Here is a 16,638-nt window from a genome sequence, read left to right as displayed (position 1 = left end):
AGCCTTAAGGATCATGATTTGGATGGCCCGTTTGAAAGGCCTGATGATGAAGTGAAGCGCATTTTCTCTGACTCACTGTAGTAAATTACAATTACAGTACCCCCGTTGATTTCTGTTTACGAAAGGCAGCCTCTGGCAATGTCTAATTTCAAGTTGGGGCTGCCTGTTTTCTTTTGGTACAAGTTGAAAATAGTTTCACTTTTTTGGGGGGCGCATTCCATTCCATTTGTGTTCGACTTTGGCATAGTATAGGTTTCAGAATCGTGTTTTTCACAAAGAAAAAAGAAATTCACTGTGATTGTAATTGAAAACCATCCGCTTAGGTATTGGAGACACACCCATGCCTTACAGCCTTCAACAGCTATCCACTCGTTTCTATCTCTGCACATGTTTCTAATRACACATTGTAGACTTTGTGCTCACTCTGATTATGATGTCACATTCCTGATGTATCTACTGGCACCGTATTCCCTTTATAGTGCACTACATTTGACCACAGCACATAAGTCTCTGGTCACAATTAGTACACTATATAGGGAATAAGCTGCCATTTGGGATACAGCCCTAGAATTATAGGAGCTCAAGTTCATTTTCCTCATTTTTTTCTCCCCTTTCTAAATGAGATCGGTAATTCGCTAGTTGGCCGCAACCCAATCTCTGTCTGCGTGCCTGATTGGTCAAAATCGGTCTTGTGTGACTGACAGGAAATGCTCTGATTGGGGGAGACGGTATCATTGGATCGTTGTCGCTGATTAAAGCCGGTGCCGCCACAGTTTTTGTAAACTCCCGCCATTTGGGGATCCTCGTCTGTGCCCACCGCCCCGGCCCTGCTGCTAGGAATTACCAGGCCGTCGCATTAGTTTGATTTACAGCTTCCTCTCGCTGTTTAGATTGGGTCTGGGACTGAGAGTGGCAGACTGAAAACCCTGCCCTCCCCCCCATCCTCTTCTTCTCCTCTACCCCCTCCACCTCTCTCCCTCCTCTCCCATCTCCTTCCCTCCTCTCCCCTCCTCTCCTCTCCCCTACTGCGCTCATCCACCCCTCCACCACCACCACTACCCCTCCACCTCTCTCTCTCGCTCCCTCCATCTTTTGTGAAAATGAAAACAAAGAGCGGGCTGCCAAAATATTTCTGTGGCCGTTCGCTGACGAAGCAGGGGCAGGAGACAAAACGAAAAAGATGTGCAGGCATATTTGTTGCTGCAGCAAAAAGCTCCCGCTCTTTCTTTCTCTTTCTCTCTCCCTCGCCGTGGAGTGATTTGGAAAATGGCTCCCTTTTTCACCCATTAAAAGCCTTCTGTTTGAAATAGTTTACTGACACGGGACTGCATATAAATGCACAGCTGTATATTTGTGTAAGGGCCCTTTGCTGTGCCGAGATGTCAATTTACCATGTTGCCGTTAGGTGATCAAATGAATCTAATGGCAGTCTTAATGTGTTTTTGTAGGACTTTCAGAAAACCAGGCTTAGTCCCAAATGGCACCCTGTTCCCTAGTGCACTACTTTTGACCAGGACCCATAGGGAATAGGGAGGGAATAGGGTGCCATTTGGGATGCTGRCCCAGTTGTTGATAAGGAACCAGTCATTCAGGATTGCATCGGATAATATTTTCCACCCTATGCGATGATAGATTTCTATTTACTGTTTGGGGTCGTAGAATGTTCTTAAATATGTTCATAGTTTCGCTTAATAACTACTAGTTTCACTTTAGTGAGACTTTTACACTAACAGCATCACATTAGATTCACAGCTAGTGTCATTTTAGCTCAAAACAGGTAAATACATCCAAACCTTGAACGGAGTTATGAAGGGGTCTGTTATGGCCATAGAGTCTTCATCCCAAATGGCACCCTATTCCCTATGGGCCTCGGTCAATAGTAATTCACTATTTAGGGAATAGGGTGCCAATTGGGACRCAGCCATAGAGTGTGTGTACAATCATGGCTGAGGAATAAGTGGCTCATTCACAGTGGAGAGCTGTCCCCTCCCTCTGCATCTTGTAAAAACAATGGCACCATGGATCGAAACCCCAGATGTTTGCACCCGTTTTCAGCAGATGTGCCCATCGCCAATGCACAGCCACATTGACTATTGACTCCAGGCCTGTAAGACTGGGAGAATAGGGAGACACTTAAGAACCCAGTGATACCATGGTGGAAATGCTCGCTATTGTTGTGACTTGCATGCATATGTGCAAGTACTGTACACGCATGCATGCACACACACACACATAAGCGATTGTCCACCAATCGATGTTTGATGCGCATTTTGCACACACACACACACAACACGAACACACACACACACACCCACACACACACACACACACACACACACACACACACACACACACAGTCCAAACAATCACCAGTATAATACACATTTGTGTGTCCACACGACTGTCCTGTCAGCGTCCTCATTGTCAGTTTCCACAATTGTCTATAAATGACTAAAGATCCACCAACTGTCTTTTCTGTGTGTTTTTGTATTCGCCAGACATTTAAAAAAAACACGACAACAGCACAATTAGGCTTTGTCAGTCAGAATCAGAAACAGTGGCGTCTTTGTTTTCGCACCGCACCAGCGTTGACCTTCAATGTGAAAACAGTGTTAAGAAAATAGTGAAATTATAAAATGGAAATCCATATAAAAGAGCTGATGTCATTGGATTTGTTTTTCGTGATGCACGGTGCACGGAACTCGTCGCCTGCGTCCCAATTAGCATCCTATTCACTACATAGTGCACTACTTTTGACCATGGCCCAAAGGGCTCTGGTCAAATGTAATGCACTGTATCGGGGATATGGTGGCATTTGGGACACTTCCATTGACTATACAGCAGCAGTAGCCCTGTTAAGCCTATCAGAAGAGACAGGGCAACCAATGAATAAAGTAAAAAAGATTCCTTCTCTGGAGAGAGATGCCTGCTCTCTATAAGAAGCGACAAGGGGGATACTGCAGAAATAATATGTGTGCCAAATTTGACTTTATAATGCTAAATGCCTCCTGTCAGGCAATAAGTTTGATTAAGGTCCTCATTTGAAATGTTGAAATCATATCTCCTCCCCCCTCCCTCCCTCCTTGCCTTTCTTTGACCCCTTCCCCCATGCCTGTCACCCACATCAGTATCAGAGCGTGTGTCACAATCTCTCTCTAATTGACTCTTCAAAACCTGAGCTTTGTTTCTTTATCTGATCATTTGTTTTCTTAGCATTTTTATTATCGCATTAGCGAAGATCGTGTTTGAGCTTACACAGTTCACACTGCGAAGCATCTGCACACAATCACTATCGGAGGGGTGAGCGAATTAACTGAACTCTCTTTCCACTGCATCAAGTCTGGGCTAAGAATACAATAGCGAACGCTTATTAAATCTAGAATCTATTTCTGCTAGCTAGGCTAACATCTGCCCCCATCATTCTCCAATTCAAATTCATCCAACTTTATTTGTTCTTTATTTGTCCATCTTCATTCATCCCATTCCATTGTCTGCACAGTGTCTCCTCTCTCCCCAGTCTTCTCTGCGTTTCGTCTGGGAACGTTTGAGCAACGTTTTGTTCCACTCCAGTGTACAGCAATAATGACCTGTTAGTGATGGGATAGCCCCAACCTCTCTGAGCATCCCCTTCCTGTCAAATCAAAGTGTCATTAGAAGAGGGGAGAGAGAAGTAGAGAGAGAGACAAAGAGAGAGAAGGAGAAAGAGACACGGAGAGAGTTCTTTGTGTTGTTTATTATTGAATAAACTTCCCTCCATGTAACCCCAGCATGTTGTGCAATAGCTCAGCCCCCCACTCACTCCGCTGTTGTTGTGCCACTTCAAATTAGTCACTCCCGGGGCAGCCTTCTATCTTTGCCAAATGCATTAGTACGCCGTTCAGAACTCATACCGCCTAGGGTTAAATGCAAATTATATCATTTCTGTCAGCCAATCAAATCAGCGTGACCCCACGACCCAGGAGATGAGTCCTGTGCGTAATGAAATATGACATGGCACAAAAGGCCTGATTCTAATCGCAACCGACATATGATCAGATGACTATGACCTCATGACCTTGGACGAGGAGTGAGGAGTGAGATGCTGGGAGACAGGGAGGAGACGGGAGGGGGGAGATGAGAGAGGGAAAGAGGGGAGAGACAAGAGGAAGGGAAGAGACATAAAATAAATAAACGATTGCAATTAGCATGGTTGTTTTAGTCCACGGTTGTTTAGTAATCAACTCCTTTCTCTAGGATGAAATGGACCGTATCTGTGCTTAAGAAAAAGGGACATTTTGTCATTTTGTATCTGTCATCGCCTTTCATTCTTTAGGCCTTGTTAGCATTGCGGGGCATTGTCATATCCGAAATAGCCATAGCCAGCATTGTAACTACTAGATATTKTTTATGGCTATTATTTCCTAGATGAGCCCATGACACTGTGTTGGGGCTGGAGCGATGCCTCACTTTCCTCCTCAGACAGAAACTTAGATCCACGGTTTCAGATTCCGCAAATGTACAAATAGTAACAGAGTGACGGGTAAATAATGCAGCTAGTCTGTTTGGAGAGAGAGAGATGGAGAGGAAGAGAGAGAGAGAGAGGGATGGGAGAGAGAGAGAGAAACAGAAAGAGAAACAGAGAGAGAGATCGATGGGATAGAGAGAGAGAGAGAGTAACCTGGGCCGGGCACACTCTTTGTTATTCTAAGGAGGGTCTTTGTGGTGTGTTGATATCCGTGACATGATATTGTAGCAAAAGAACACAGCTGATGGCTTTAATTAAAGCCTGTATTATGGCTGGGAGAGAGGGACAGATAAACAGAGAGAGGGAAACAAACATAGGGGAGAGGGTTGTCCACAGTTTGAGCTGTCTAAACAGGACACACATGGACTTCTTAGCTCACAGTGTTGCTGTTGAGTTTCTAAAATGCAAAGCATGACATCACCCAGTCGTGGAGAAGGACTGTTCCATATCGTCATAAGTATATTGTCGGGTACATTATTTTCTCATCATTTTGCCCAATATCTGCACATGGAACAGACCACCCTCTAAAGTCAACAGGGGTGATGTAACCCCACTCTACTCTTGTCCATGGCATCATTTACGAGGCGTAAGCTTTCTATGAGGGGAATGTCAGCATGAACAAAAACGGATGAGGCACCCAAATTCTTCCCCAAGATAACCCTCCCTTCCCTCCTCCTTTCTTTTCTTGAAAAACAGGCCTTATGGAAGCGAGAGATAACTATGACTTTGTTTTCTGCGCTCTGGGTGGGTTGGAAAGGGGAAGAGGGTGGGGGTGGGGGTGGGGTGTAAGCATAAATCACAATTTGACAAACCTCTTCCAATAGGCAGATAAGTGCACATTAGTGGTGAGGCAGATCTGTCATCATCATCACCCCAGCCCAACGCCCCAAAGCCCCTGTGCTGTCGGTCAGGCCCTCAGTTGAATCGCTGAGTTGGGAAGTCGGGAGTCTCCTCTCAAACTGTGTCGTGAGGGGAGGCGCTGCCTTGACACAGTTTTCTTTTCCACTGACTCATCTAGTTAGCGAGGTGTATATAAGAACAGATAGATGGTATATACTGATGGAAATGGTTGAATTTAAATGTATTTTTTTGGGGGGGGGGGTCTGGGGTTTGCCCCCCCAGAAGGAAATATCTGCAATTGATCAGTCCATTTTGAAACAAAACAGTATATATTTTAAGCCTCATCCCCACTTACTGTAGCAGTTTTTCACAATAAACTTGAATCAAAACAAATTGTCAAGTAAAATGACTACAAGATATAACATATCAACAATTAACTCATCACTCATAATCTTAATTTGTGTCCATGATTAATACATTTATTGTGTATGATACAGACTTGATGTGGCGCTCAGTTGGTTAGAGCATGGCACTAGCTATCAAGTTTGTGGGTTAAAATTCCGCTGGTACCACCCATACGAAGACTATTATAAGTCGCTTTGGATAACGCCGTCTGATAAATTACATATTATATACTACATTATGATTCAAGTTTCTTTCCTTCATTCCTTTGCATATACAGTGCATTCGGAAAGTATTCAAACCCCTTGACTTTTTCCACATTTTGTTACATTACAGCATTATTCTAAAATGTAATAAATCGTTTTTTTCCCCTCATCAATCTACACACAATACCCAATAATGAAAAAGCAAAAACAGGTTTTTTGAAATGTTTGCAAATTTATAAAAAAAAGTTTTTTTTAAAATACCTTATTTACATAAGTATTCAGACCGTTTGCTATGAGACTCGAAATTGAGCTCAGGTGCAACCTGTTTCCATTGATCATCTTTGAGATGTTTCTACAACTTGATTGGAGTCCACCTGTGGTAAATTCAATTGATTGGATGTGATTTGGAAAATTAACACACCTGTCTATCTAAGGTCCCACAGTTGACAGTGCATGTCAGAGTAAAAATCGAACCATGATGTTGAAGAAATTGTCTGTAGATCTCAGAGACAGGATTGTGTCGAGGCACAGATCTGGGGAAGGGTACCAAAACATTTCTGCAACATTTAAGGTCCACAAGAACAGAGTGGCCACCATCATTCTTAAATGGAAGAAGTTTGGAACCATCAAGACTCTTCCTAGAGCTGGCCGTCTGGCCAAACTGAGCAATCGGTGAAGGACCTTGGTCAGGGAGGTGACCAACAACCAGATGGTCACTCTGATAGAGATTGCAAGTTCCTCGATGGAGATGGGAGAATCTTCCAGAAGGACAACCATCTCTGCAGCACTCCACCAATCAGGCCTTTATGGTAGAGTGGCCAGATGGAAGCCACTCCTCAGGAAAAGGCACATGATAGCCCTCTTGGAGTTCTCTGGTTTGAAGAAAACAAGATTGAACTCTTTGGTCTGAATGCCAAGCGTCACGTCTGGAGGAAACCTGGCACCATCCCTATGGTGAAGCATGATGGTGGCAGCATCATGCAGTGAGGATGTTTTTCAGCGGCAGGGACTAGTCAGAATCAAGGGAAAGATGAACGGAGCAAAGCACAGAGAGATCCTTGATGAAAACCTGCTCCAGAGCGCTCAGGACCTCAGACTGGGGTGAAAGTTCACCTTCCAGCAGGACAATGACCCTAAGGACACAGCCAGGACAACGCAAGTATCTTAATGTCCCAGCCAGCCAGAGCCCGGACTTGAACCCGATCAAACATCTCTGGAGAGCTCCTGAAAACAGCTGTGCAGCGACACTCCCCATCCAACCTGACAGAGCTTGAGAGTATCTGCAGAGAAGAATAGGAGAAACACCCCAAATACTGGTGTGCCAAGCTTGTAGCGTCATACCCAAGAAAACTCGAGGCTGTAATTCTGCCAAAGGTGCTTTAACAAAGTACTGAGTAAAGGGTCTGAATACTTACGTATGCAAATGTCATATTTCATAAATTTTTTGGCTTAGTCATTATGGATGAAGATTGATGATGATTTTTTTWAAATCCATTTAAAAATAAGGCTGTAACATAATAAAATGTGGAAAAAGTCAAGGGGTCTGAATACTTTTGAATGCACTGTATGTATTACCACAAGTTTGTAAAAATTAAATGTAAACTCAGCAACAACAAAAAACGTCAGTTTTTCAGGACCCTGTCTTTCAAAGATAATTTGTAAAAATCCAAATAACTTCACAGATCTTCATTGTAAAGGGTTTAAATACTGTTTTCCATGATTGTTCAATGAACCATAAACAATTAATGAACATGCACCTGTGGAACGGTCGTTAAGACACTAACAGCTTACAGACGGTAGGCAATTAAGGTCACAGTTATGAAAACTTAGGACACTAAAGAGGCCTTTCTACTGACTCTGAAAAACACCAAAAGAAAGATGCCCAGGGTCCCTGCTCATCTGTGTGAACATGCCTTAGGCATGCTGCAAGGAGGCATGAGGACTGCAGATGTGGCCAGGGCAATAAATTGCGAGGTCCGTACTGTGAGACCCCTAAGACAGCGCTACCGGGAGACAGGATGGACAGCTGATCATCCTCGCAGTGGCAGACCACGTGTAACAACACATGCACAGGATCGGTACATCCGAACATCACACCTGTGGGACAGGTACAGGATGGTAACAACAACTGCCCGAGTTACACCAGGAACACACAATCCCTCCATCAGTCCTCAGACTGTCCACAATAGGCTGAGAGAGGCTGGACTGAGGGCTTGTAGGCCTGTTGTAAGGCAGGTACTCACCAGATATTACCGGCAACAATGTCGCCTATGGGCACAAACCCACCGTCGCTGGACCAGACAGGACTGGCAAAAAGTCCTCTTCACTGACAAGTCTCGGTTGTGTCTCACCGGGGGTGATGGCCGKATTCGCGTTTATCGTCGAAGGAATGACCGTTACACCGAGGCCTGTACTCTGGAGCGGGAGCGATTTGGAAGTGGAGGGTCCGTCGTAGTCTGGGGTGGTGTGTCATGGCATCGTCGGACTGAGCTGGTTGTCATTGCAGGCAATCTCAACGCTGTGCGTTACAGGGAAGACATCCTCCTCCHTCATGTGGTACCCTTCCTTCAGGCTCTTCCTGACATGACCCTCCAGCATGACAATGCCACCAGCCATACTGCTCGTTCTGTGTGTGATTTCCTGCAAGACAGGAATGTCAGTGTTCTGCCATGGCCAGTGAAGAGCCCAGATCTCAATCCCATTGAGCACGTCTGGGACCTGTTGGATCAGAGGGTGAGGGCTAGGGCCATTCCCCCCGTAAATGTCCGGGAACTTGCAGGTGCCTTGGTGGAAGAGTGGGGTAACATCTCACAGCAAGAACTGGCAAATCTGGTGCAGTCCATGAGGAGATGTACTGCAGTACTTAATACAGCTGGTGGCCACACCAGAAACTGACTTACTTTGTTACTTTTGATTTTAACCCCCCCTCCCGCCCCTTTGTTCAGGGACACATTATTCAATTTCTGTTAGTCACATGTCTGTGGAACTTGTTCAGTTTATGTCTCAGTTGTTGAAACTTGTTATGTTCATGCAAATATTTACACATGTTAAGTTTGCTGAGTTTGTATTTGTATTTCATTTTTTTATTTTATAATTTTAATGTTTTGCATCTTCAGGATGCCCAGCCCACATGGTTTTTTTTAGACACTGTATTCATAAAATGAGTTGTCCAAATATATATTAATTTGACTTCAAATCATCTGCTAGATATCGTCTGTGATACCGAAGGCCTTGACTACTGAACAAAGCCTGTTCAGATAAGTCCCATTAGATGAGCCGAGCTAGTGAAGCAGTGTTGTGGAAAGTTAGCTTGGTGCCAACAAAAATAACCTGGAAAGCTTCCCAATCAATGATATATTCCCTCTCATTCCATCCCCACACCAACTGTCTGTTCATCTGTTTCTATTAAATGAAAGGTGTATTAAAATGTGCGCTGAACTCTCTGACGACCTCTACACTTAATTAAGATGGAACAGAATGTCTGCATCTGAAATGGGAYCCGATTCCCTATWTGGTGCACTACCTTGGACCAGGGCCCAACCGGTGCCAATAGGGTGCCATTTGGGACGTGGGCAATGCTTTCTACTTATTTACCCGGAAATATATTCCCAAAATGGTATGCTAACACTATTGATCAAGAAGGAAGCTCCCTCCCCTTTATGAGAGCGAAGCCTACATACTTGTACTGTGCGTAATAAAATATGGCATTGTGCATTAGAATGGAATCCTTGAGAGAAGAAGCACTTAGAGAAACCGTGGATATGCGTTTGTTGGAGTCGTCACCGTATAAGGAGGACAGACTCTGGCCTATATGATCTATCAAACACATACATGCATACGCCATTGTTTAGATTTGACTTTTAAAGGGGAAGGGGTGAAGAGTATGCATTAACTGGAGTATACMTTGGCTCTGCAATCTCACTCTGAATAGAATATGAATTATTTATCTCGCAACTATTCAACTGGGAACGTCCTTGATATTTACATTTTATCATCAAGTGCATCCCGACTAGGCTTCAGAGTAATGTAACATGTGACACGTATTATTCACTAGCTCTCACTTATGCAACTGAAAAACATTTAACGGAGCAAAGGATTTGTATTTGATTGGAAGAAGTTTTACGATCCGAAAACAAAGCGTATTGGTCACAGTTGATGAACATCCCCTTTGTACTTAAGATATAACATAAGATATTATATACTTAAGATAAGTGATGACTGCATAGGGATGACCACATTTAGTTGACTGGTTTGTTGGTCAACCAATATTTTTTTAGTCGAGCAGTTACAAACATATTTTTTAAAATAAATGTATGTCTGTCTGTTTCACGCCTGTCTCAGTGGACTAATCCATTGCGGAGGCCGCAGGGATGGCACACCAGTATCGCCAGTAGTATATGTACTGTTAATTCCCATAATTTCAAATTAATGCTTGGTTTGTTACAGAACGTTCTGTTAATGCATTCAATATATTATTATTACAGTCTTACCATTGTCATTGTAGGAATGGACACATTGCTTGCAGAGCGCACAACCTAGGATACACTTGTGAGACTTTTTAAAATGATTGTCTTAACTGTCACTCTGTAGCTTCTTAAAGTAATTTTTCCCCCCCTCGCCAGTTTGTTTTTACATCCAGAATGAAAATAGTTCCTCAATGTAGGCTATTTGAGAAATCTTTCCAGTTCTCTCCCTTTCTATAACCACTCAGCATGAAATAGGAAAAAAATGTCATGCTCTGATCCGGTGTAAAYGTTATAAAATAGCTCTACCTGATTGCTTCTTATCCCTTGCGCAAATAGATCACAGCTGTGTCTATCTGTCCGGAGCTCACTGGCACCGGAAAATTAGGGCCCAGAACATTTTATACAATGTTGCAAGTTTGCTAGCACAATCGGGCTGGACCAAGTTAATAGTTGATACAATGTTTCTTGCAGACATGCCACGGGTAGCCAATGTGATTTATAGGTTATTTATTTTTATCAGGATATTTTATACTTGCAGGCTGCAGTGTTTTTATGTTTTGGTTTATGTAGGCTATTTTTACATATTGGCAATGGCAACAGAAGTTACTTTTAGGTTTGTATCATTTTAATTTTGATATAATTTTTCTTAAGCACATTACATTGATTTTGAGATATGAAGACTTTATTTTAAATGAAAGGAAACTGTTCCACAAAAATGTGCATATGAAAATCATAACTGGCCGGCAGATCAGTAGAAATGGTATGATAACTTGGCACTCCAAATGGGAAAGGTTGCCGACCASTGGTGTAGCCTATTACCGGCAACTTCGGGACCGTAATGGCAGAATCTGTGAAGGCCAGCAGCAATGGTCAGCGGGAGGAGGAGGGTCAGGAACATAGTTTTTACTTCTGGTTCGGCTATATTGATCTCTGGCTCCCTCTTTATTTGTGTGTCTTAATTTTTAATCGCAGTGCTTAAAGAATCAGACTAGCTCAGTAGCCTACATATAGTTTATTTTATTCAAACAAAGGGTGTGTCTACAGTGCCTTGCAAAAGTATTCACCCCCCTTGGCCGTTCCTATTTTGTTGCATTACAACCTGTCATTTAAATWGATTTTTATTTGGATTTCATGTAATGGACATACACAAAATAGTCCAAATTGATGAAGRAAAAAAAAATGAAAAAATTGACTTGTTTCAAAAAATGCAAAAAAATAAAGAACGGAAAAGTGGTGTGTGCATTTGTATTCACCCCCTTTGCTATGAAGCCCCTAAATAAAATCTGGTGCAACCAATTACCTTCAGAAGTCACATAATTAGTTAAATAAAGTCCACCTGTGTGTAATCTAAGTGTCACATGATCTGTCACATGATCTCAGTACATATACACCTGTTCTAAAAGGCCCCAGAGTCTGCAACACCACTAAGCAAGGGTCACCACCAAGCAAGCGGCACTATGAAGACCAAGGAGCTCTCCACACAGGTCAGGGACAAAGTTGTGGAGAAGTACAGATCATTGTTGGGTTATAAAAAAATATCCAAAACTTTGAACATCCCACCATTAAATCCATTAATAAAAAATGGAAAGAATATGGCACCACAGCAAACATGCCAAGAGAGGGCCGCCCACCAAAACTCACGGACCAGGCAAGGAGGGCATTAATCAGAGAGGCAACAAAGAGACCAAATATAACCCTGAAGGAGCTGCAAAGCTCCACAGCGGAGATTGGAGAATCTGTCCATAGGACCACTTTAAGCCATAAACTCCACAGAGCTGGGCTTTACGGAAGAGTGGCCAGAAAAAAATAAGCAAACATGTTTGGTGTTCACCAAAAGGCATGTGGGAGACTCCCCAAATATATTGAAGAAGGTACTCTGGTCAGATGAGACTGAAATGTAGCTTTTTGKCCATCAAGGAGAACGCTATGTCTGGCACAAACCCAACACCTCTCATCACCCCGAGAACAACATCCCCACAGTGAAGCATGGTGGTGGCAGCATCATGCTGTGGGGATGTTTTTCATCGGCAGGGACTGGCAAACTGGTCAGAATAGACGGACTGATGGATGGCGCTAAATACAGGGAAATTCTTGAGGGAAACTTGTTTCAGTCTTCCAGAGATTTGAGACTGGGACGGAGGTTCACCTTCCAGCAGGACAATGACCSTAAGCATACTGCTAAAGCAACACTTGAGCRGTTTAAGGGGAACATTTAAATGTCTTCGAATGGCCTGGTCAAAGCCCAGACCTCAATCCAAATGAGAATCTGTGGTATGACTTAAAGATTGCTGTACACCAGYGGAACCCATCCAACTTGAAGGCAGTTTTGCCTTGAAGAATGGGCAAAAATCCCAGTGGTTAGATGTGCCAAGCTTATAGAGACATATCCCAAGAGACTTGCAGCTGTAATTGCTACAAAATGTGGCTCTACAAAGCATTGACTTTGGGGGGGTGAATAGTTGTGCACACTCAAGTTTTCMGTTTTTTTGTCTTATTTCTTGTTTGTTTCACAATAAAGAATATTTAGCATCTTCAAAGTGGTAGGCGTGTGTAAATCAAATGATACAAACCCCTCCCMAAAAAATKTATTCCAGGGTGTAAGGCAACAAAATAGGAAAAATGCCAAGGGGGTGAATACTTTCGCAAGCCACTATATATATGGAAAAATACACTTTTGTAAAATAACACGACTCTTGGTCGTCCAATAATGTTTTTATTCGGGGACAGCCCTAGTGCATAGTATCAGAGCCTTTTATGGTTAAGGTCTGACAAAACTTACAAGAATGTCTGGTTAAGACTGGCGCTGCATACAAAATGGCATCCTATTCCCTATATAGTGTACTACTTTTGACCAGGGCCCATAGGGGAATTTCTTGTCATTTGGGACTTAGCCTGAATACCTAGTGCCTGCCTCATTATGAAAGATCATGGAGATTTGAGTTCCCCAAAGGATTCAACGAGGGTCTCACTTCACACAATGGGCCCTATGTTTACAAAAGACAAGTTTGTTTCCTTCCAACAATTATGAGGGAAATTGAATCTCCGGAAATGTTCGTTTTCTTGTGCATTAGACCAAACAATAACACGATTCCCAAAGGTTTACAAAAACATCTGTCTTCAAAGAACAATTTAGAAAATTAATATCCACGCTTTTCCAGACAATGCGAGAGACAGAGTAAATCCAATTGAAGCAATTAAATTGTTTTTCTTCTTCCATTCATGTTCACTAGTCGCGGGGGAATCAAAGCATGTTTAAGTGTTGTGTTCGTTCAATGTCTACATCCCTCCGTTATAATAAGTAATACATTGCAATTACAACTTCCTTGGTCATGACCAGATTGAGGCTGTTTTTTTAGGGGGGGCTGGTGTTTTTGAGTTTGTCTTTCATCTGCTGTAGTGGTTACTTAACATTACCCAGTTAAATGCATTAGATTGTTTGATCATATTTGTAAAAGATACACAGTAGGTGGGTTGATATTAAGTAATTGTACTTACAGTAGCTAGCTACTACCTTTGAGTTATTTACCCTTAGTAGAAAAGAACTCTCTGAGAATAATTTTTTCCTTGCCTTTGCCCTGTTTTTTTCTGAAAGGATTTGTTTAAGAGATAAATGACCACTCCAGTGCAGAGGATGACAGCCTGCACAAAGATGATATTGAATTGATTTGTGAAATGTATACGGCAAGACATGAATCATAAAAATTATATTAAAAACTTGAATGGCTGACACCGGAATATTATTTGTGATGATTCATTTGACTCAGTCATTACAAAGGGAGTCAAGTCAGAGTGCCTCAGACAAAATTGCTTTTTYGTTCCCCATTGAATTTCTTCCATTTTTYCCCCCCTCTAGAATTCAGAATCATATTTTTCCTTATTGCAGCACACAATACCATGGACCTATTGATAGTACAGGAATACACAGATATGCATACGGTTATTCTGAAAACAAATTGTGTTTCTGTATATTTACTGTGGGCACATGTACATTTCTGATTTCGCCTGACCGAGGTGTTATGTCTGAAAGCTCATATTACAGCATTATCCAGTACACTCTTTTAATATGATAAGCATATARGTAGGGTGTAATTGGGGACTGACCCTCTATCATTGTTATAACTCCCATCTCTGGGGTGGGGTGGGGGGTGGGGGGCACTATTACCTCATTAAATAATCTGACTCTTCTAGACGATATGTTCTCTGACTGACACAAATGACCTCCCCCCAGTACATCAAATGTTCTCGAATCATACACTGCTCTTGGCAAACCTACCTACATATACAGTAAAATACAGTATCTCACACCATCTCCCTCTCTGTTTGTCCTTCCAGAGCTATTCCGGTCAGAGCGGAGGAGGCGGAGCCAGTGGGAACGGTGCGGGGGACGAGGACTACGAGATTCCCCCCATCACCCCTCCCAACCACCCCGAGCCCCCCTTGCTCCACCTGATGGACCCTGAGTCGGGCTACCTGTGCCACTCCCTAGGGGCCCACCACAACGGCCTGCTCAACCCCTACTCCTACCCGGAGCTGCCTGCCCTCATGATGTCCAATATGCTGGCCCAAGATGGCCACCTGCTCTCCAGCCAAATGCCCTCGGTGAGTACCCCCCAGGCGGTTTTGCCTTGATATCACAGCTGGTTTCCAACACTATTCAAAGTCATTTCAAATATATAATCTGTTGTTGTTTTTTTTAGCTTGAAACCAATACAAAACAATGGAATCAATATAAAAGTCCCAAAAGTACAAACCCCGCACACCAGGCAGCCTAAAGCAAATGCTCAAACAAAAATATTTCAAGTAGTATTTGTAGTCTGTCTGATACTGATTCGTTCGTCATTGCTCCATCATTTGGTAGTATCAACGACTCATTTATGTTGTGTTAGCGTGAACTTTCTTAGCGTGAACATTGTTAGCGTGCCCTTCAGTGTATAGTTTGGCTCTTGGGAAAGCTTTTTAAAATTTTGTCTAGACTGCCTACTCTTCAGATTTTTTACTTTTGGAATATAGTAAAATGTTGCATTAACAACATAAATAATAATTTCTCTGATCATTTCATATGGCATGCAACAATATTCATGCAATTTCAAGAGAAAGGAAAAGGTAAATAGAACAGTAGAACAGACGGTTTGTGGTTGCCCTGTCAGCTCTGACGCTCAAAGGTTTGTGGGTAAATCCATCCGTGTCATATCTCTCTAAAAAGTGACCATCAGCCATTATGAATACACTCTGATTGTTATATGAATACACCCTCCCTCAGCCTTTTTACACAAACTGCTTCAGTGTGCCACAAATTATCATAATTAGCCATAATTGTATTAATGAGATTGGCAGGAAATTGACATTGTTTCTATATGTCTGGAATGAGATAATTTTCAATAAAAACAAATGCATACCAAATGGCACCCTATTCCCTTTCATAGTGCACTACTTTTGACAAGGGCCCATCGAGCTCTAGTCAAAAGTAGTGCACTATAAAGGGAATAGGGGAACATTTGGGACGTGGCCTACATGTACTGTATACACCATCATCTCGTTGAAGCTGTCTATGTAGCGAGTAGAGACCATTTAATATGCCTGGTTAGAGAAACCAGTGTCATTTTAACTGAGAAAATAAAATCTAAATGTGTACACAAAAGCTACAGTATATGTAGAGACCGTGATTTCAAGGTAATAACTTAGGACCACTATATCTGATTGTAGACGTGGTCATATCTCCATACAAAAAACAAATATCAGCTTTTCTAATACCGTGATAATAAGGAGACTGGAATCCATAGTGTTATCTTTAGAAACGTGTTTAGTAAGATAAAAACAGATATGGTTACAGAGAATTATGAATACTGTAGTATATCATGCCACACCTCCCCCTTATTGCTCAGGAATATTGTCTCTGAATAAACATGTCTTTTAACATAAACCACAGTATTCATTTCTTTAAACATAGCAACAGTTCATATGTTAGAACAGAACAGTTGTTATGTGTTTAGTATGATAAAAAAATGTCTAATTACAGGGCATTATGGGTACTGTAGTACATAATGTTACAATTACTATGGAAAGTGTTATCCTCACAGTAAATATGGATATTTGATATTTCACAAAATAATAAKGGTTTCCTTTCAATTGTGGTGGCTATTGAGAGTCCAATGTAGTCATAGAGAGGATATAAATGGTGGTCACTCTTTTGCATGCTACACTAGACAGGATGAAACATTTA

The 16,638-nt window shown here is 42.3% G+C and overlaps 1 protein-coding gene across 3 annotated transcripts in view; it reads left to right on the top strand.

The window, feature by feature from the left end:
• The window catches only part of LOC111961889 (TOX high mobility group box family member 2), a 138,205-nt gene that overhangs the window by 74,806 nt on the left and 46,761 nt on the right, over positions 1–16,638 (top strand). For all 3 annotated transcript variants that reach the window (XM_023984532.2, XM_023984556.2, XM_023984538.1), the window contains exon 4: positions 14,751–15,017. In XM_023984532.2, the coding sequence (XP_023840300.1) occupies positions 14,751–15,017 (267 nt within the window). The remainder of the gene's footprint in view (positions 1–14,750; positions 15,018–16,638) is intronic.

The sequence above is a fragment of the Salvelinus sp. IW2-2015 genome, linkage group LG1 (assembly GCF_002910315.2).
Source record: "Salvelinus sp. IW2-2015 linkage group LG1, ASM291031v2, whole genome shotgun sequence".
NCBI lineage: Eukaryota > Metazoa > Chordata > Actinopteri > Salmoniformes > Salmonidae > Salvelinus > Salvelinus sp. IW2-2015.
This window is presented reverse-complemented; position numbering and strand designations above follow the sequence as displayed.